The 21,548-nt window shown below is 38.7% G+C and overlaps 1 protein-coding gene across 1 annotated transcript in view; it reads left to right on the top strand.

Annotated features, from left to right (window-relative positions):
* The window catches only part of LOC126190791 (KICSTOR complex protein ITFG2-like), a 51,202-nt gene that overhangs the window by 17,331 nt on the left and 12,323 nt on the right, over nt 1–21,548 (top strand). The window contains exons 2-3 of the mRNA XM_049931337.1: nt 2,103–2,398; nt 2,597–2,794. Of these exons, the coding sequence (XP_049787294.1) occupies nt 2,103–2,398; nt 2,597–2,794 (494 nt within the window). The remainder of the gene's footprint in view (nt 1–2,102; nt 2,399–2,596; nt 2,795–21,548) is intronic.

The raw sequence follows: 21,548 nt of genomic DNA, 5'->3' as shown, positions 1-21,548 counted from the left end.
TCCATTTTTCAAGCAAACTGTAATGCAACTTCTTTGATCCATCTATTTTGAAAGTAAAAAAAAGTTCGCTGAGCACTCAAAGCATGTATAACCTTTTCAACTGTCAACAATAAAGTAAATATTCAAATGAGTTGAAAAAGGAAACTTACATCAGGAACACATATACTAACAAGATTTTTTGAAGATCAGGTTTATAATGCCTGCAAAATTAAAAAAGAATTGTTTATTGCTCACACCTTGTATACCACTTGCCTTCAAATTGTTAGTCACAAATCTTATTCCCTGTTCCTAACCCTCATTGCAGTGCCTGTACCTGGCAGAGAAAACAGTCCAGCTAATACACACCAACTGTACTTCCTTCTACAGCGGGAGAGGCAAGTATTATTCTGCTGTGTACCAGGGGGTGTGAGAATTTGTGGCTATGAACAGACAGATCAAGCTACAAAGGGGGCCTGCAGGGAACTTAATGTGGCACAGTATGCCATTTCACTGCAGGCTGTGCAATTCCCCTGCAGACTAATATTTCACTGATGAGTTGAAGATCCATGCAATTGTGGGAGGAGGGGTGACTGGCAGTGATGGATGATAAACTGCTGCTGATAAAGCCAGCTATCCAGCCACGACATTCCTTCTGCTGGTCACTTCAACGAGATGAAGTGTCCCTGACCCGCCTCCGAATTGGGCACTGTCCCCTCACACATTTCTTCCTGCTCTGATGAAAGTACTGCCTGGTCTGAGATGCCTGTGGCATGCATATTACTACACACTACATTTTAACTGTGTGCATTTTATGTAGTGATAAGTGGGCAGAAGCAAATTTAGATGAGGATCTGTTCCGTATATTAGCTGATGATGTCACGAGTGTTGTCAGGCTCTTAAAATTTTGTGAAGTATCTGGACTCTGGCCTAGGCTTTAGGCTGAAGATTTTAGTATGTTGTGGAGTGCCTGGCCCATCCCTTTTATTTCACTTATAAGGTAGCTGCAGATATCTGCTGCATTCTTTTGATTCTTTCCTCTGTTTTTTCTCCTTAGGTTGTTTTTTATGATTTTATTTACAGTTCACCTTTAAAAATTTTTCAACCTTTGTTGATACTGGTCTCATAAAATTTTAGTTTGGGCACTAAAGACCGTGCTGCTGTGGGTCCTCACCATCACCATCACTGTCTTTGACGTCGTCATCTTGATAATGTTCCTAACCCCTGCAGATAACGTGCTGCTAAAACCTCAGAAATAACATTTACCTGCTTATCTTTTGTCAACCGAACCTTGTTTTAAGCAAACATTTGATTCAGATTGGCGTTTAGTCATATTAACATGTAAAACTGTTTTTAAATCGCCATGTTCCTTACCTTGGTGTTTGATCTCCAGTCTTTATTGCCACCTTTGAGTTTAACTGTTGCAATTGATGATCTTGGTGTCATGAAATTAAGCATATAATGAGATATTTTTGCCCGAGTGTTTCTGAGATGTCAGGGTTTTGTTGTTGAGAGTGACTTTTTTTTTATTTTTTAATAGTGATTTTCATACAGCTGTTTGGCACAATTGGTCATGGTGGGCTGCAGGCAGTTGTGAAACACCCAAAGTAGAGTGAACTCTGTGAAGTTTGGGGGCAAGGTTTAACTTATTTGTTGTGTATTTTCCAATAATGGAAAGGAACTTTTTTTTCACGTATTGAGTTCTAATATCTAAATGTTAATCCCCGTAGTTTACATTATGGCAAATGAAAACCTTTGTTGTTAGGTATTGTTTAGTTACCTTTTATGCTATATTATGCTCATTTATTTAGACAGTAGTTAGCTGTTTTGGTAGATTATTTTTACTTGCTCTCTTGGACAGTCAGTTGACACCGAAACCTTTCGAAAATACACTGAATGCACACCAACAAGCGTCACTCTGGCAACACTCTAGCCTTACATTGTTCTCTACTGTGTAGTAAGTATGGAGAGCAGCAATTACAATTATGTTGTAACACTAATTGTTATAGTGTAAAAAAAAAATGGTAAAAGGTAGGAAAATTGTAAGATTGCCAGTAGGAAACTAATAATACTTAGAATTATATCAATAGTAATTACTTTTGAATCTATTCTCTTAACTTTGTCAGGTTGCTTTGATAAGAGACATAGATGGTGATGGATGCAATGAACTTGTACTGGGACTGACAGATCGTGTAGTTCGTTCATATCGTTGGATTGTTCAAAATGCAGATATGAGTAATCCTGAAAATGGAAAGCTTCTGTGCCTGAATAAGTGGGAATGTACAAATCAAATTGGCACAGTGACTTTGCACCATTATGGGGAGGATGGTGCTCCATGTCTCCTTGTTGCACAGCCAGGAGGTACTTATATGAAGATAAGTTGCCTCATCCGTGAGAGTGAAGATGCAGCAAATATAGATAGGTGTGCTATATTCTGATTTTTATTTGAAGTTTGCTGTAAGTAGTTGTCCAAAAATGTAATGAGCTTATCATTCTAACAATAAAGTGGGGACATTTCTTTTCCAATAATATATTCTGTATTAATTCAATATTTATGTTTGTGTTGTGCCCTTTTATAAGATCTACTTAGTAATTTCTTTTTGTTTCATTTCATTGACAGTGAGGACCTACTAACATCATCATTAGTGGATTACCACCCTTTAGCATCTTCTCACATGCGTAATCCAAATGTGTCAACAGAAATTGTGGGAGATATTGAACCTCCTGAAGTAGCAAAGAAGTCACCAAAAACCAAGAGATATGCTGTTGCAACTCTGGATGGTACACTGATGCTTGTTGAAGATGAAGAAATATTGTGGTAGTTAATATCTTTGTGAAACTCACTTACATATTTATTCATTTTGTAGGTAGGAAAAAGAAATATCAATAAAATTAGTGCATATTTTTTGTTTTTGGTTCATGTAGCTGATGAGTGTCAAGTGCATGCTCAGCATCCTCATTTGACCATCTGTTAGATAAATGTCTATTCTGATCTCTTATTTTTGTGCTACACATTGAACTAGAATTTTAAATTGTTTCATTGCAATTTACCATAGTGTTCTTGAAACAAATAACAACAATGGAAATATCGTAATATAAAGTATTCAGTTATTTCAGTCTTGAAGATGAAGATCTGAGTATTGCAAAGAGTGTGGGTGTTTTTCTTCAGAGCTGTTAAGAGTTATTAGAATGTTCAGTTGCATATATGTCAGGCAGTGGCAAAACAGTGAACAGAGGTGCAACAAGAATTCTGAATAATGAGTGGAAACCAGTGAGTGAGCGGTTACATGAAATTTACTGTGTTTAGTCAGTGGAAGTGATTTGTGAACAGTTACTATGAAATACTTACATCTACACACATACTCCATAAGCCTAGTGGGAGTATCTTGTACCACTGCTAGTCATTCCCTTACCAGTTCTACTCACAAATGGAGTGAGGTGAAAAATAACTGCCGATATGCCTCCATACTAGCAGTAATTTCTCTTATCTCGTCTTCATGGTCGTTATGGGAGATGTATGTTGGTGGCAGTAAGATCGTCTGCAGTCTGTCACAAATACCAATTATCTGGACTTTCTCAATAGTGTTTTGTGGAAAGTGTTTTCTTCCCTCCAGGGATTCCCATTTGAGTACATGGAGCATTTTCCTAACACTTGCGTGTTGTTTGAATCTACTGGTAGTAAACCTAGCCACTGAATTGCTCAGACATCTTTCTTTAATCTGACCTGGTAGAGATCCCACATGTCCAATGTCCACTGCCGCAGGACACTAAGGTCCAAGCGCCAAGCGCCCAGAACCAGTGTACAAGTGTAGAGTGAGTTGCTCTTGCATGAATGTGTGTTAGTTTTCTACTTCTGAATGAAGACTTCGTCTGAAAGTTGAAATATTTCTAGTGCTCACCCCCTGAATGTGGTGAGTAGCAATCTATCCTATCCACATGGTTTTTATACTAATATATTAATGTTGATATATAACTGTCTTCACAAAGAAATAACATAATTAAGATCTGTCAATTGTTTATGTTGCACAAAATTGTTGAGTCTTGCATGGTCACTTGTTGACATATTGCTGATTGGATTCTTTGTTTTAACATTATTCTGCAATTTCCTCAGCATGAGTGGCTGGCATTGCGTTCACCTTCTTTTGCTGCAGTGACTAGCACACTGGACTTGCATTCAGGAGAACAACAGTTCAAATTCCTGTCTGGCCATCCCGATTTAGGTTTTCTGTGGTTTTTATGAATTGCTTAAGGTGATGATAGGATGCTTTCTTTAAAAGAGCATGGTAGATTTCTTTCCCCATCCTTCTTTAAACTGAGCTTGTGCTCTCTCTCTTTAACATTTCATCGACAACGAGGTTATTAAACACTAATTTCCATTCCCTCAATTGCTTATGGTGTGGAGTTGAGCCCGTAACTGGAGATATAATGTACCTGCCATGCCAAAGTCTGAGTGCTTTTTGATGGTAGTTAGTGTGGTTCTCCCCTTACTACCTGAAAAGGTCATTCGCTGCAAAGTACAAAAGGGACTCACTCGTAGTATTGCAAATATACTGCGTACTGTACAGGTAGTCTGGACGCTCTATCATTACAAGGGTTATTAAACATAAATTGTATTGCACATTGGGACATACAGAAAAAATTGTCCATGGTTTATCATGTACTGTATGAGACTGAACATACAATGAAATTAGCTGACATAAGGGTTATTGCTGTGAAGATGAGGTACTATGGCCGGCCGTAGTGGCCGAGCGGTTAAAGGCGCTACAGTCTGGAACCGCACTACCGCTACGGTCGCAGGTTCGAATCCTGCCTAGGGCATGGATGTGTGTGATGTCCTTAGGTTAGTTAGGTTTAAGTAGTTCTAAGTTTTAGGGGACTTATGACCACAGCAGTTGAGTCCCATAGTGCTCAGAGCCATTTTTTTTTGAGGTACTATGCCTGCTTGGTGAGAGAAGCAGTGGAAATTCACAAATGCAATAGATTCAACAAGAAAGAAGAAAGCCTCACCTCAAACAGATCCTGGATTCCCATGCTGCAGTGAATGGCCCTTACATGTAGCAAGATGAGAACCACATCTGTAATGATCACAGAAAAGTCCTTAGACATAGGCATAATAGGTCATGTAATCTCAGGCTGCGAGCTTTACTCCAGTCTGCCACCAGCAATTAAGGATTAACCTTTGACAATGCCAGCTACTTGGGCTGGCAAAATGTGTGTGGCAGAAGACAATAGTCAATAAATTTGTAATGTACTTCAGTTTTGTAATGTGTGTGCATTATCTAATGGAAGAAGTAATATGCCTAAAAGGCAGAAACTATTTCAATACGTCCATTTGTTAACACCAACAGTGCTTGCTCAGTGTTTGAATTAATCAAAGTTACTGCATCCCCAAGTCTGTAACTAGATAGATAAGTTAAAACAACATTAGTCCTTTCCTTGTTGACCCAAAATTTTGAAACTAATTGTTTTTTGTAAATATTACAGCGTTTCTTCCTGTATTTTTGGTTGACACAATATTACTGCTTTTTGTGACATATTTTGAGAATAGGACTCTCATTCAAAGGGGGGAAATTTTTCACTTTGTTTCATTCTTATAACTCCAATCAATTTTTAATAAAATGAGTTCCCCAAATATGTTCATAAACTCTTGTAGTAGGAAAAGTTGATCTCATTCCTCTCTTTTGCTTGTACTGAAGCTCTGAACTTGATTCTGTAATTCATCTTCTTCAACCCTTACAGCAACAGTGGCAGATTCAATGTTCTGCTCATGGCCATTTGTTTTCAACATTCCAGGTTATTTTTAAATTCTTTTCCCATATCCTTTATTTACGTCTTAACCTTATTAGTCTTTTTTTAAAATTATTGTACACTCTTATAGTCCTTTGGAACCACCCTCTTCCTTTATTGAAATTCAGATATCACCAGTTCCCATATGTTTGATACATAAGAAAATCTGAAGTTCACATCTCTCTTTATTTTCTCCACTTATTGATACAATTTTTGTATGGGTTCCTCAGTCGCCTCAAATTCTTTATCTTCCGGTATCTTATTTAGTCTTTTACTCAATCACCCCTTATGACTTCTAACTTACAGTCAGTATTTGACATCAACATCATTATTAATGCCACTTGTAAGTTTTCTAGCTCTTTGTATTTCTTCCATTAGTCTCCTTTTACCTAATAAACAAAAAAAAGTGTTGGCCACATGTTCTTTGAAAGCTCTTTATGTATTGCAGCCCTGATCCAACTCTTCACTAATTTCTCCCTTTTCAGTGTGTTCAATAGAGCCTCTCCAAAAGTTGATTAGATTAGAAATGACCATTGGCCTTACCCAGTTTGGAGTTCTGGTTCCTTTTCTAATAAATAGTCTTCTACTGTTCTGTTTGATCCCACTCTGGGGAAGTAAACTTTTCCCAAATAAATCCAGACATCTTCTTCTATTCATGCTCATCATGCTCTGTCACCAATTGCCATATCTTGATTTTGATCACTATGTGGCTATCTTCAGTGCTAAAAAAAATGTGAAAAACAAGTTACAATAAGGAACAAGCATACCTTATTAAATATACAGTTGCGTAAGCTTTAAATGTTAGTCAGTCATAAAATATATACCAGTAAATGTAAGGTAAAACATTGAAAACAACTGTATATGCACATAGTCCCAACTGGACTATTCATGTCAGGTGGTGATTTCACACTGTGGCTGCTGTTTATGATTACAACTCAGCTATCTTCAGTGTACGTCATATCAACTTACAATGCCCTCTTTACATGTATGTTGCATTGACAACATGTATTAACTTTATTTTAATGTCACAGGTCATGTGTTTTATCATTTTATTTATTGTTTTATGCTTTGTAATAACGGATGTTTATAAAACAAATAAGATGGTTGTAACTAAAAGCAGTGACGAATGTTTTACACTTGTACATGGTGGTAATTAAGTGAACTCCCTAGTGGCCTCAGTGACTGCTGCACATTTTACAACTGAACATTATTTAAAAAATACAAAACATCTTGTTCAAATACCTAAGTTAATACAAAGTACTGTTAAAGGAAATTGGACAGATAAGAGTGCTGCTAAAAGACATCATGCCATCAGCAGTGTTTCGAAAGGCTAAGAACCCATCTCCTTTAAAATGTCCTTGTTTATGAGTTTCATAACAAATCCATTATAATTTACACAGTTTGGTGTTAAAACTAATAAACCATTGACTACGTCATGTAATAATTTGAGAATTACATTACATTTGTCTCCAGAAACTCTTATGCAATGTAGGAGAAATTTAATCATAATTAGGTTATTATCATCAGATCAGAGTGTCTGTTGGGTTCAGGGCTTAGTAGCCAAATCCCAAATATTTTTAAATTGTTCCCAAAACTGGGAGCTTCTCATCGCCAACTGCCTTTTATGCAGCGTCACACAAGACAACACTTGATGGCAGGAGATAAACTCTTTAAACAGTTCCATACATCTTCCCTTCTCACATAAAAGGAGCATCCTCAGTGTGAAGACATAACTGCTGCATTGTGCCCACTTGCAAGAAGGTGTCCAGCAAAATTAGATTTATTTGCTGCATTTTTGCAATCTAATGCGACATGTTTGCTAAACCTGGCTTCCATCTGTCTGAACCAGTTTGTCCCACGTAGCAAGCTTTGCAGTCAGGACATTCAATTCTGTAGACACCTGACCTATGGATAAGATTTCCTTTTTCAACAATATATATATTTTTTTAATTCTACCAATACTACACTTGGTAGAAATTGCCACTCTTACTTTTTGTTTTCTAAATGCTGAAGCTACCCTGTCACTAATTGTACCATAGAATGGTAAACAAATGTACTTGTTATTTTAATCATCGCTTACATCAAAATTATTGTCATTCTTCCTTTTGTTCATACTATTTTTGTTATACATATTGTTGATGTAATTATGCAGGTAGTTGTTGATCTTAGTGCTATATTTTATTGTATTCAGCTCAGCTTCATGCCCTGTACTTAAAAATAGAATTTTTAACTACCAGTTAATGGTGCATAAAACTATATATGTAAATGTGTACTCTGCAGATCATTCTTAATTGCCTGGCAGTGTGTTCATTGAATCACCTTCAGAGTAATTTTTTGTTATTCTACTCTTGAACAGCATGCAGAAAAAACAAATACCTTTATCATCTTGTGTGAGTCTGATTTCCCTTGTTTTATTATAGTGATCATTTCTCCCTAGGGGAGGTCAGCATCAATAAAATATTTTGGTATTCGGAGGAGAAAGTTGGTGATTGAAATTTATTGAGAAGATCCCATCGTAGTGAGAAACATCTTTGTTTCAATGATGTCCACCCCAAATCCCTTATCGTGTCTGTGACACACATTCCCATATTCCTCAATAATACAAAACTTGCTGCCTTTCTTTGAACTTTCTTGATGTACTCCTTTAATCCTGTCTGGTAAGGATCCCACACCACACAGCAGCACTCAAAAAGGGGATGAACATGCCTAGTGTAGACAGTCTCTTTAGTAGTATATGTGTTATTTCCAATTTAAGTTGTTTGTAAGTGGAATTCCAAGGTATTTAGTCAAGTTTACTGCCTTTAGATTTGATTGATTTATCGTATACCCAAAGTTAAATGGATTTCTTTCAGCACTCACGTGGATCACCTCACCATAATTTAGGATCAATTGCAAATTTTCACACCATAGAGATATCTTTTTGGAATTTGTTTCTATTGCCTGATAACTGTAGTAGATGATAAATGACAGCATCACCTGCAAACAACCTAAGATGGCTCCTCAGATTGCCTCCTAAATCATTTATATAGATAAGGAACAGAGGGCCTATAACACTGCCCTGAGGAACGCCGGAAATCACTTCTGTTTCACTTGATGACTTTTCATCTACTACTACGTATTGCTACCTCTCTGACAGAAAATCATGAATCCAGTTGCAGAACTGAGACAGTATTCCGTAAGTACACAACTTGATTACAAGCCACTTGTGAGGTGAGTGTCAAAAGCCTTCTGGAAGTCTAGAAATATGGAATCAATTTGAAATCCTTTGTCAGTAGTACTCAACACTTAGAGTCAGCGAAGAGCTAGTTGTGTTTCACAAGAACGACATTTCCGAAATCCGTGTTGACAGTGTGTCAATATAATGTTCTCTCTTAGGTAATTTATAATGTTTGAATACAATATAAGTTCCAAAATCCTGTAATTTAGTGGATTACTCCTATTGCTTTTCTTGAATGTTGGTGGGACTTGACAACTTTCCAGTCTTTGGGTATGTATCTTTTCTCAAGCAAGCGGTCGTATGTGATTGTTGAATATGGAGCTATTGCATCAGCATACTCTGAAAGGAACCTAACTGGTGAACAATTTGGTCTGGAAAACTTGCTTTTGTTAAGTGATTTTAGTCGCATCCCTACTCTGAGGACACCTACTTCTAAGTTACTCATGTTGGCAACCACTCTGGTTCGAATTTTGGAGTATTTACTTTGTCTCCTTTGGTGAAGGAATTTTGGAAAGCTGTGTTTAGTAACTCTGCTTTAGCAGCACTGTCATTATTACTATTTCCATTGATATCACACAGATAAGTCATTTCTTGTGTCTTCCCACTAACATATTTTACATACAACCGAAATCTCTTCAGATTTTCTACCAGATTTCGAGATGAAGTTTCATTGTGCAAACTGTTATAAGCATCTCACATTGAAGTCCTTGCTAAATTACGAGCTTCTGTAAAATCTTGGGGATTTTGCATTTATTTAAATTTGGTGTGCTTTTTTCATTGTTTCTGCAACAGCGTTCTCACCTGTCTTGTGTACCATGGGTGGGCACAGCTCTGTCATTTGTTAATTTATTTGGTATAAATCTCTCAATTTCTGTTGATACTATTTCTTTGAATTCAAACCACATCTTGTCTACACTTACACTGCTAATTTGAAGGAGTGGAGAATATCTCTCAAGAAGGTGTCAAGTGAATTTGTATCTGCTTTTTTGAATAGATATTGTTTGTTATTTTTTTGGAGGATTTTGGAGTTATGATATTCAGTTTTGCTACGAAAATCCTGTTTTCACTGATCCTTGTGTTCTTTCTGATGCTCATTATTTGTTCAGGACTACATGTTGCCAAGATGTCAAGTATGTTTTCACAACCATTTATTATTCGAGTAGGCTCATGAACTAATTGCTTGAAATAGTTTGCAGAGAATGCATTTAGCACAATTTTGGAAGATGTTTTATGAATACCTTCGGATTTAAACACGTATGTTCACCGACATATCGAGGGTAAATTGAAGTCACCACCAACTTTTAATTGCGAGGGTTGGGTATGTGTTTGAAATTGAACTCACGTTTTCCTTGAACCATTCAGCAACTTGTATTCTCTGAGATTGGAGGTTGGTAAAATGATCTAATTATTATTTTATTCTGCTTGCCAAGAATGACATCTGCCCATACTAACTCACAGGAACTATCTACTTCAATTTCGGTACAAGATAAGTCACTTCTAACAGCAACAAAAAATGCCATGGCCAATTGTATTTAGCCTGTTCTTTCTGAACAGGGCCTTTTGTAAAAATTTCAGCTGGACTTATCTCTGGCTTTAGCCAACTTTCAGTGCCTCTAACAGTTTGAGCATCAGTGCTTCCTATTAGTGCGGGAGCTCTACTACTTTTCCAACACAGCTACAACAATTTAAAACTGTTATACCAATGGTTCCTAGACTTACATTATTCCTGTTTTCAACCTGCACCCTTTGAGACTGAAGCCCGCTTTGTATTTCCCTGAGACCCTCTAACCCAAAAAACTGCCCAGTCTATGCCACACAGCCCAACACTACCATGTAGCTACCTCCTGCATGTGGCGGTCTCCTGACCTATTTAGTGGAACCCAAAACCTCACCATTCTAAAGCGTAAGTCAAAGAATCTGTAGCCTACATGAATGCAGAACTGTCTGAGCCTCTGATTCAGATCCTCCATTAGGCTCTGTACCAGAGATTTGCAGGCAATCTGGTCAACTATGCTGCAAATGTTGAGTTCTGCTGTCATCTTGCAGGCAGGGCTGATAGCCTTTACCTCTTCTGATAGCTGCTCGAAACCAGAGAGAAGCTCTTCTGATCCAAAGCAACACACATCATTGGCACTGACATGAGCCACCACCTGCAGTTGACTGCACCCTGTGTTCTTCATAGCATCTGGAAGGACCCACTCCACATCTGGAATGACTCCACCCGGTATTCACATGAAGTGCACACTGACTTTCTTCCTCTCCTTAGCAGCCATGACCCTAAGGTCCCCCATAATGCGCCAGATGTTGGAGCTCCCAACTACTAGTAATCCCTCCCTCTGTGACTGCCTAGATCTTGCAGAGGCTGAGAGGTTTTCTCTGAAACAGGACAAGTGACTGCTTCTGGCTGAGGGGCAGTGTCAGCCACAGACAGCACCTGGAACCTGTTTGTCAGACTAACAAGGGAGGGCGTATGTTCAGCCCCCTGGGAAGTCTTTTGCAGCCTGTCCCATCTCAAGGCGACCTACCACTTGACCATGGGTGAGGGGTCAGCGTCAGGGCAAGCAGTGTTAGGGCTGGCCACCAGTGCGGACCAATTAGTGGACTCGTGGGTCATGCTGGATATCCCTACGGCTGGCCCACAACAGTGGTGCCCATCCACTGCAGCCTCAGGCTGTGTAACCGAAGCCAACACAGCCTGGAGCTGAGAGCGAAGTGTCACCAACTTGGCTTACATCTGCATACAGGGATCACAATCCTGATCCATAATAAAGACCATGGAAAACTACACTATACAGACAAACAAAGAAATATTGACACATGCTTCAGAACTCTACTGTAGACACTGACGAAGATGCTAGAAGTATGTTTTGTGCTGACTGGGGAGGTTTGAGTTGTAATTTATGATACTGTTGGTATGGGTGCCTTTTCTGTACATCCCAGAGGTATGTTCCTCGTGTAAAATATTGTTGTTCAAGTCTCAAAAGTTAATTGATCTGTTTGACTCCATCTCACATGTGTTTGATTTTCCTACATAGGCCAATGAACACATTTGTCGCTATCTCGATTTGTTAGCGAGGTATCATCATCGTGTATGAATTCGTATATTAGTCTCGTTGTCAAATCTGGATTGTCTTGGAAAAAGTTACTCTCTGAATGGTTGGTAAAAATATCAGCTAAAAGACCTGAAAGGGAGCTCTCCAGACTTAAACTACCTCTATGTAAAAGTATAGCCCTATTGAGTTTAAAGTAATTATACTCCAGAAGTAATGTAAGCAACTTGTACTCACTGATTTCATTATTGGTCAATTGTCAACATGTTCAATAGCCTGCATAGAAAAATCAGATTGACATGTGAGATGGAGTCAAGTAGATCAATTAACTTTTTAGACCTTAATATTACTCTCTTAATCGAGAAGCATGCTTTGGTATTTACAGAAAAAACACCTGTACCAAAAATATCATAAACTAAAATTCAATCCACCTCATTCAGCCGAAGAAAGCATACTTAATTTTCACCATCAATCTGTTGTTAAAAATTCCACTTTCAAGTACAGGGCATGAAGCTGAGCTAAATACAATAAAATATAGTGATAAGGTCAACAACTAGTCACGTAATTATGTTGATGACACGTATAACAACATAGTGAATAAAAGGCACAAGGAAAATAGTTTCAATGTAGGTGATGATAGCAATAACAAGTACATTTACTTACCATACTGTGGCAAAATTAATGACAGGGTGGCCTCAGTTTTTAGAAAACAAATGGTATATGTGGCTTTTCTGCTACGGGTAATTTGGATAGAATTTTAAAAGACAATGTTGGAAAAAGAAATCTTATCCATAGGTCACATGTCTATAAAACTGAATGTCCTGACTGCAATGTTTGCTGCGTGGGACAAACTGATAAATGACTGGAAGCCAGATTCGGCGAACACATCACATTAGATTGTAAAAATCTGGCAGATAAACATAACTTCACTGCAACTGGACACAGTGCACTAGTTATGTCCTCACACATGAGAATGCTCCATCCATGTGAGAAGAAAGGATGTGTGGACCTGCTGGAGGAGTTTGAAATCTTCTGCCATCAAGCATCATCTCATGTGACACTACTTGAAGAGCAGGTGGCCATGATTAGCTCCCAGTTTGATTACACTTGTCCTAGATCACAGGTGAGAACAAAGTTCCCAGAGACAAATGTAATTCTTTCCCACATTTTTAACACCAAACTCACAAGAGAGAACATTTAAAGCAGACAGACTCCTGGCCATTCAACATACTGCTGATGGTACTATGACTTTTAGCACCACTCCTGTCTGTCTGAATTCCCTTTCTTGTATGTAATATGTATCACTGTTTTAATGAAATTTTATTTTTGTAGGTATTTGAACAAGAGGTTTCGTGTTTTTTAAATTATGTTCATTTGTAAAATGTATAACTGTAGAACATTTCTTTTATGTATGTATTTAAAAAGTGTAAAGTAAAGAATAAAATGATAAAACATATGAACTGTGAAGGTAAAATAAAAAATGCATCACACATGTAAGGAGAGAATTGTAAATTGATATGACATACACTGAAGCCAGCTGCATTATAATTGTAAACAGCCGCCTCAGTGTGAACTGGCCATCTGACATGAACAGTCCTGTTGGAGCTATGTGCGTATACAGTTGTTTTAATGTTTTACTTATATTTACTGGTATTTATTTTATGACTGACTTGCATTTAAAGCTTATGCTACTGCACACATAATAGGCATGCATGTTACTTCATTGTAACTGATTCTTCACATTTCTTGGCACTGAAAATGGTGACACAGTGACTGAAATCTAGATATGCAATAAACATCATTGCAACTGATTGCCGTACCTTTTACTACATGGAAAAAAAAGAAATGTTTCAAAATTAGTTAACAAATTAGATATAGTTCTGCTATGTCGTTTTGTGTGATCCACACAGTAACAGACAGACCAGAAGATTGATTCTGTTTTGTTTCATTTATTCTCCACAACTACATTCCATTGTCATGCTAAACAACTCTATGAGATGCAGTAGAAGTTGATGAATTGGATATAGTATTAGCCAAACTTTTAAGTAAGTGTAATTCATAAAATGAAGTATTGCAAATAGTGCAGATGCCTCTTGAACAAAGTTGACATAATTTGCTTGGAAAGACCTCTACTGGTGACAGTAATTCAGAATGAACTATGTGTATACCTTTACTTCCCAAAGCAGAAAGTGATATGAAGATATGCAAGAACAATTACTTATCAGCCTAAAGTAGTTTTTATTTACTTGTATCTGAGGTGATGCACTGTCTAACAGCATTTACATTGCCACTCAGGACATGCAGTATGACAATTTATTTGTCACAACAGGACAATAAAAGTTGATTTTTCAGGAAGGTTCTTTGCTCTTCTTAGCACTACATGTGGTCTATTTTGTTAACAAAGAAGCATGTTATGATGACAGATAAAAGAGTTCGGAAATAATATTACAAATGCTTATCAAATATCTGCACACTGTACACAGTAAAAGGCACTAAATTTTGTATTATCATTTGTAGGAACAAAACCACAAAGGTTATTTTTCATCTCTGCTCACTACTGCAATCTACATCCACTTCAACGTGCTTACTGTAGTAAAGCCTTGGGCTCTCTGTACAAATTCTGCTCCCACACATCCCTGCATTATCAAATTAACTATTTTGTGATACCTGAAGATATGGCCCATCAATCTGTCCCTTAGTTCTGTCATTAGTCATACAATCTACACATCTTACTTTCCGAATTCTGCTTTAGTAGCAAATTTCAAAAGCTTCTATTCTCATTTTGTCTTTTCTTAGACTTCTGAAATCCAAACAAAAACTTATGGAAAATATTTCATAACATGTCAGTTTATATTAGATATTGAAATATTTTTCTCATTTCCTTACAAAGTTTTCCTTCTACTGCCAATCTGCATTTTTCATTCTCTTTGCTTCTGATATTCTGTCATTTTGCTGTCCAAATAGCAAAACCCAGCTTCTTTTTGCAGTGAATCATTTCCTAATCCAATTATCATTGCATCATCTAATTTAATTTGACTACACTCCATTACCCTTGCTTTCCTTTAGTTGATATTTATCTTATAACCTGTATTCGTCCTCATATTCCAAGTCATTTATTGTCTGTGACAGAATTGTAATCCCGTTGACAGACGTCAATAGGAAAGTTCTCATACTCAAATTAATCTTGAGACTAAGAGCTGGCTGAAATACAAAGTGGAAAGTTCTGAGATATTTAGTGAGTTGTGGGATGTATAAATATTCCCTCTATTGAGGTCAAAGTTGAGTATGACAGTGAAGCTGTCTGGTCGTGTGTAACAGGTGTAGGTGAAACCAAGTTAATTGTTGGATATTTTTACCGTCCACCAAATTCTGCTGTGACAATTCTAAAGTCATTCAAGAGAAGTCTAAGGTCAGTGGCACCTAAATACCAGTTCATGCAATATTAGTTGGAGGCAACTTTAACCTACTGAATATAGACTGGGATGTCTATGGATTCATTGTGTGGGATACAGGCACAGTCATGTGAAATACTTTTCAACACATTTTCTGAAAACTGTCTTGAGAAGCCAACTCGGCAGCCCACATCCAATGGAAATATCTTAGACCTTGTCGCTACAAATAGGCTGTACCTTAATGACAATGTCAGTATAGAAATCGGGATTAGCGATCATGATGTCATTATAGCAAGTATGACTACTGAAGTTACTAAATCAGTCAAGACAACTAGGAGAGTGTTTCTGCTAGATAGAGCAGATAATCAGTTATTAGCATCTCACTTAGACATTGCCAGTAAGATGGATGTAGAAGAATTATGGGCAAAGTTTAAGCGGATTGTAAATCATAGTCGGAGAGCTATGCGCCTAGTAAGTGGATGGAAAAGACCCATCATGGTTTAATAATGAAATTTGGAGGAAGCAGAGGCTGTTGCACTCTTAGTTCAAAAGAGAAGGCACAAATGAAGACAAGCGAAGGTTCGTAGAGAGTCACATGTCTGTGAAAAGATTTATGCATGAAGCATGCAACAACTACCACTGTCACACCTTAGCAAAAGATCTGGCAGAGAACCCAAGAAAAATCTGGTCTTATGTAAAATCACTAAGTGGGTCTAAGGCTTCCATTCAGTCACTTGTTGACCAGTCTGGTGGCAATTGAAGATAGCAAAATGAAAGCTGAAGTTTTAAATTTCACATTCATGAAAATGTTCACTCGTTGGCTCCTTACCTCGCCTGTATTTATCGTGAATATCTCGCCTTGCACCAAGTCCCAAGTGACTGGAAAAAAGTGAAGCTGACTCCAGTATGTAAGAAGGATAAAAGAATGGAACTGCAAAATTACAGACCAGTATCCCTAACTTGGGTTTGTTGCAGAATCCTTGAACATATTCTCACTTTGAATATAATAAATTTTTTTGAGGCTGAGAAGCTTATTTGTACGGATCAGCATCATTTTAGAAAGCGTCACTCAATGCAAAACTCAGCTTGCCCTTTTCTCACGTGATATACTGCGAACAGTGGATTAAGGGCAACAGGCCAGCAGGCAGATTCCATATTTTTAAATTTCCAGGAAGCATTTGATATGGTGCCCCATTGCATGATGCATCAAGATAAGAGCATATGGAATAAGTTCACAGATATGTGAGTAGCTCAAAGACTTCTTAAGTAATAGAACCTAGTGCATTGCCCTCAGTGGCGAGTGTTCACCAGAGACAAGGGTATCAGGTATCATCAGGAGTACCCCAGGGAAGTGTGTTGCGAGCACTGTTGTTCTCTAAGTAAATAAATGATTTGGTGGACGGAGGGGGGTGGGGGGCAGGAATCTGTGGTTGTTTGCTGATGATGGTGTGGTGTACAGTAAGATGTCGAAGTTATGTGACTGTTGGAAGATACAATACAATTTAGACAAAATTTCTAGTTGGTGTGATGAATGGCGGCTAGCCTTAAATGTGGTATTCATATAAGTATTACTAGTGTCGTACTAGACATAGTCAAGTCATTTAAATAACTGGGCATACCATTGCAAAGTGATATGAAATGTAACAAGCTTGTGAGAACGGTGGTAGGGAAGGCAAGTGGCTGAATTTGGTTTATTGGGAGAATTTTAGGAAAGAGTGGCTCACCTGTAAAGGAGACCGCATGTAGTGTGCTTGTGCAATCTATCCTTGACTACTGCTAGAGTGTTTGAGATCCATACCAGGTAGGAGTGAAGGAGGACATTGAAGCAGTTCAGAGTTGGACTGCTAGATTTGTTATCGGTAGAGTCGAACAACACGTAAGTGTTACGGAGATGCTTCAGCAACTCAAACAAGAAAGCCTGGAGGGAAGGCAATGTTCTTTTCGAGAAACACTATCGAGAAAATTTAGAGAACTGACATTTGATGCTGACTGCTGTAAGATTCTACTGCTGCCAACCTACATTGTGCATAAGGACCATGAGGATAAGATATTAAAAATTAGGGTTCATATGAAGGCGCATAGTTAGGCATTTTTGCCTCATTCTATTTGTGATTGGAACAGGAAATAAAATGCCTAATAGTGGTACAGGTTACCCTCCCCCATACAGCATACTGTAGATATAATGTAGTAGATATAAAAGTAGTGTATTTGAAGATAAGAATTACTCTGGTTATGCTGGTTTCTTTTAATGAAGTATTACAATCTGGTGCTGATTATGTAGTTCCTTGCTTCAGTCACAGTTACAGAAATAAGTAAATATCCCTTAATAGTATACAAACTTTTAGGATCAAACTTATTGGGAGCTTTTGCAGTGGAGTCACTATGAGGGGCGAGGTGCACAATCACATCACAAATGATTGATTTTGCATACGAAATTTTACAGTTCTAACATGTCACTTTGCACTTTGTGTGCAAGACCCTGCAAGCCCACCACCCAGGCAACATGATTGTGCATGTTGTTTACAACACTGATTAAACTGTAGCCTAGCCACAATATGATGTGTCTACTGACCATACTGTAGCTGGTTAACAGAGTAGAGAGATCACTGAAAGAAAAACCACTTGAATCCAAGAGTGTTTATAATTTCTGCACAACTTTGTGTAGGTGACTACTAGAAGACAAAATTAAAGCACTTCCAGAAATGCCATAAACAAAACATTACAGTTGAAAATGGTGCAGGTAGACTTCCCGGCTCTCTGCAGATTTATTGAAGGCAGTGAGCAGGTGTGGGGACACAGCCATGGCCACCAACTGATGTGGTACGTGCTGCTGAGAGGTGAGCTGTAGGATAGCAGCTAGAGTAGCAGCTTGCTGTTCTTGGCACCTTTGCTCTTGAGCTGCAAACAATTGCTGTTGTAGTGACAGCCGTTGCTTCCAAAGTTCCACAAACATAGGATCTGTAACACTGTCCAAATGTGTTGCCGAAAACATGTTAGGGTAAGTCCTCTTCGCAACTGAAGTGTTTGCGCCTCCATGTGAACAAAGCCAAGTTTATCTTGAGCAGGATACTGAATAAACACCGAGAATGAAAAATAGGAAGTGAAGCTCCAAAGCTAGGTTGGTACCCATATGGTGGCTAGATGTGATCGACAACTACACACGGTATACTGTAGAGCTGAGACGTGGATCATTATTAGCCCGAGGCTGTCATTCGCTCACCCCATGTGACTTGTTTCTGAGCCTGTGGTGGTGCTCTTGCTCCTGAACTGTAACACCTCAGAGCCACTGTTGATATCATTAACTGGTGCGGATATTAATGGGAGGATGGAGTTTGCACTGTTTAGTCCTCCTTCCCCCCATGAACCATGGGCCGTGCCGTTGGTGGGGAGGCTTGCGTGCCTCAGCGATACAGATGGCCGTACCGTAGGTGCAACCACAAGAGGGGTATCTGTTGAGAGGCCAGACAAACGTGTGGTTCCTGAAGAGGGGCAGCAGCCTTTTCAGTAGTTGCAGGGGCAACAGTCTGGATGATTGACTGATCTGGCCTTGTAACACTAACCAAAATGGCCTTGCTGTGCTGGTACTGCGAATGGGGAAACTACAGCCGTAATTTTTCCCGAGGGCATGCAGCTTTACTGTATGGTTAAATGATGATGGCGTCCTCTTGGGTAAAATATTCTGGAGGTAAAATAGTCCCCCATTTGGATCTCCGGGCGGGGACTACTCAAGAGGACGTCGTTATCAGGAGAAAGAAAACTTGCAGTCTACGGATCGGAGCGTGGAATGTCAGATCCCTTAATTGGGCAGGTAGGTTAGAAAATTTAAAAAGGGAAATGGGTAGGTTAAAGTTAGATATAGTGGAATTAGTGAAGTTTGGTGGCAGGAGGAACAAGACTTTTGGTCAGGTGAATACAGGGTTATAAATACAAAATCAAATAGAGGTAATGCAGGAGTAGGTTTAATAATGAATAAAAAAAATAAGAGTATGAAATGTCGTGTGGCTAGGGCCTCCCGTCAGGTAGACCGTTTGCCTGGTGCAGGTCTTTTGATTTGATGCCACTTCGGCGACCTGTGCGTCGATGGGGATGAAATGATGATGATTAGGACAACACAATACCCAGTCCCTGAGCGGAGAAAATCTCCGACCCAGCCGGGAATCGAACCCAGGCCCTTTGGATTGACAGTCTGTCACGCTGACCACTCAGCTACCGGGGCGGACAAAAAAAAAAAGAATACAAACGTCTCAAAAATGAGATTGACAGGAAGTGCAAAATGGCTAAGCAGGGATGGCTAGAGGATAAATGTAAGGATGTAGAGGCTTATCTCACTAGGGGTAAGATAGATACTGCCTATAGGAAAATTAAAGAGACCTTTGGAGAAAAGAGAGCCACTTGTATGAATATCAAGAGCTCAGATGGAAACCCAGTTCTTAGCAAAGAAGGGAAAGCAGAAGGGTGGAAGGAGTATATAGAGGGTCTATACAAGGGCGATGTACTTGAGGACAATATTATAGAAATGGAAGAGGATGTAGATGAAGATGAAATGGGAGATATGATACTGCGTGAAGAGTTTGACAGAGCACTGAAATACCTAAGTCGAAACAAGGCCCAGGGAGTAGACAACATTCCATTGGAATTACTGACGGCCTTGGGAGAGCCCGTCCTGACAAAACTCTACCATCTGCTGAGCAAGATGTATGAGACAGGCGAAATACCCTCAGACTTCAAGAAGAATATAATAATTCCAATCCCAAAGAAAGCAGGTGTTGACAGATGTGAAAATTACAGAACTATCAGTTTAATAAGTCACAGCTGCAAAATACTAACACGAATTCTTTACAGACAAATGGAAAAACTGGTAGAAGCCGACCTCTGGGAAGATCAGTTTGGATTTCGTAGAAATATTGGAACACGTGAGGCAATACTGACCTTACGACTTATCTTAGAAGAAAGATTAAGGAAAGGCAAACCTACGATTCTAGCATTTGTAGACTTGGAGAAAGCTTTTGACAATGCTGACTGGAATACTCTCTTCCAAATTCTAAAGGCGGAAAGGATAAAATACAGGGTGTGAAAGGCTATTTACAATTTGTACAGAAACCAGATGGCAGTTATAAGAGTCGAGGGGCACGAAAGGGAAGCAGTGGTTGGGAAGGGAGTGAGGCAGGGATGTAGCCTCTCCCCGATGTTATTCAACCTGTATATTGAGCAAGCAGTGAAGGAAACAAAAGAAAAATGTGGAGTAGGTATTAAAACCCTTGGAGAAGAAATAAAAACTTTGAGGTTCGCCGATGACATTGTAATTCTGTCAGAGACAGCACAGGACTTGGAAGAGCAGTGGACAGTGTCTTGAAAGGAGGATATAAGATGAACATCAACAAAAGCAAAACAAGGATAATGGAATGTAGTCGAATTAAGTCGGGTGATGCTGAGGGAATTAGATTAGGAAATGAGACACTTAAAGTAATAAAGGAGTTTTGCTATTTGGGGAGCAAAATAACTGATGATGGTTGAAGTAGAGAGGATATAAAATGTAGACTGGCAATGGCAAGGAAAGCATTTCTGAAGAAGAGAAATTTGGTAACATCGAGTATAGATTTAAATTTCAGGAAGTCGTTTGTGAAAGTATTTGTACGAAGTGTAGCCATGTATGGAAGTGAAACATGGACGATAAATAGTTTGGACAAGAAGAGAATAGAAGCTTTCAAAATGTGGTGCTACAGAAGAATGCTGAAGATTAGATGAGTAGATCACATAACTAATGAGGAGGTATTGAATAGAATTGGGGAGAAGAGGAGTTTGTGGCACAGCTTGACAAGAAGAAGGGACCGGTTGGTAGGACATGTTCTGAGGCATCAGGGGATCACAAATTTAGCATTGGAGGGCAGCGTGGAGGGTAAAAATCGTAGAGGGAGACCAAGAGATGAATACACTAAGCAGATTCAGAAGGATGTAGGTTGCAGTAGGTACTGGGGGATGAAGAAGCTTGCACAGGATAGAGTAGCATGGAGAGCTGCATCAAACCAGTCTCAGGACTGAAGACCACAACAACAACAACAACAACAACAATTTAGGTTTTCCGATGTTTTCATACATCATTTCAGGCAAAAGCCAGCAAGGTTTCTT

Source organism: Schistocerca cancellata, chromosome 6 (assembly GCF_023864275.1).
Source record: "Schistocerca cancellata isolate TAMUIC-IGC-003103 chromosome 6, iqSchCanc2.1, whole genome shotgun sequence".
Classification (NCBI taxonomy): Eukaryota; Metazoa; Arthropoda; class Insecta; order Orthoptera; family Acrididae; genus Schistocerca; species Schistocerca cancellata.
The sequence above is the reverse complement of the archived record's forward strand: the minus strand, read 5'-3'. Positions and strand labels throughout refer to the sequence as shown.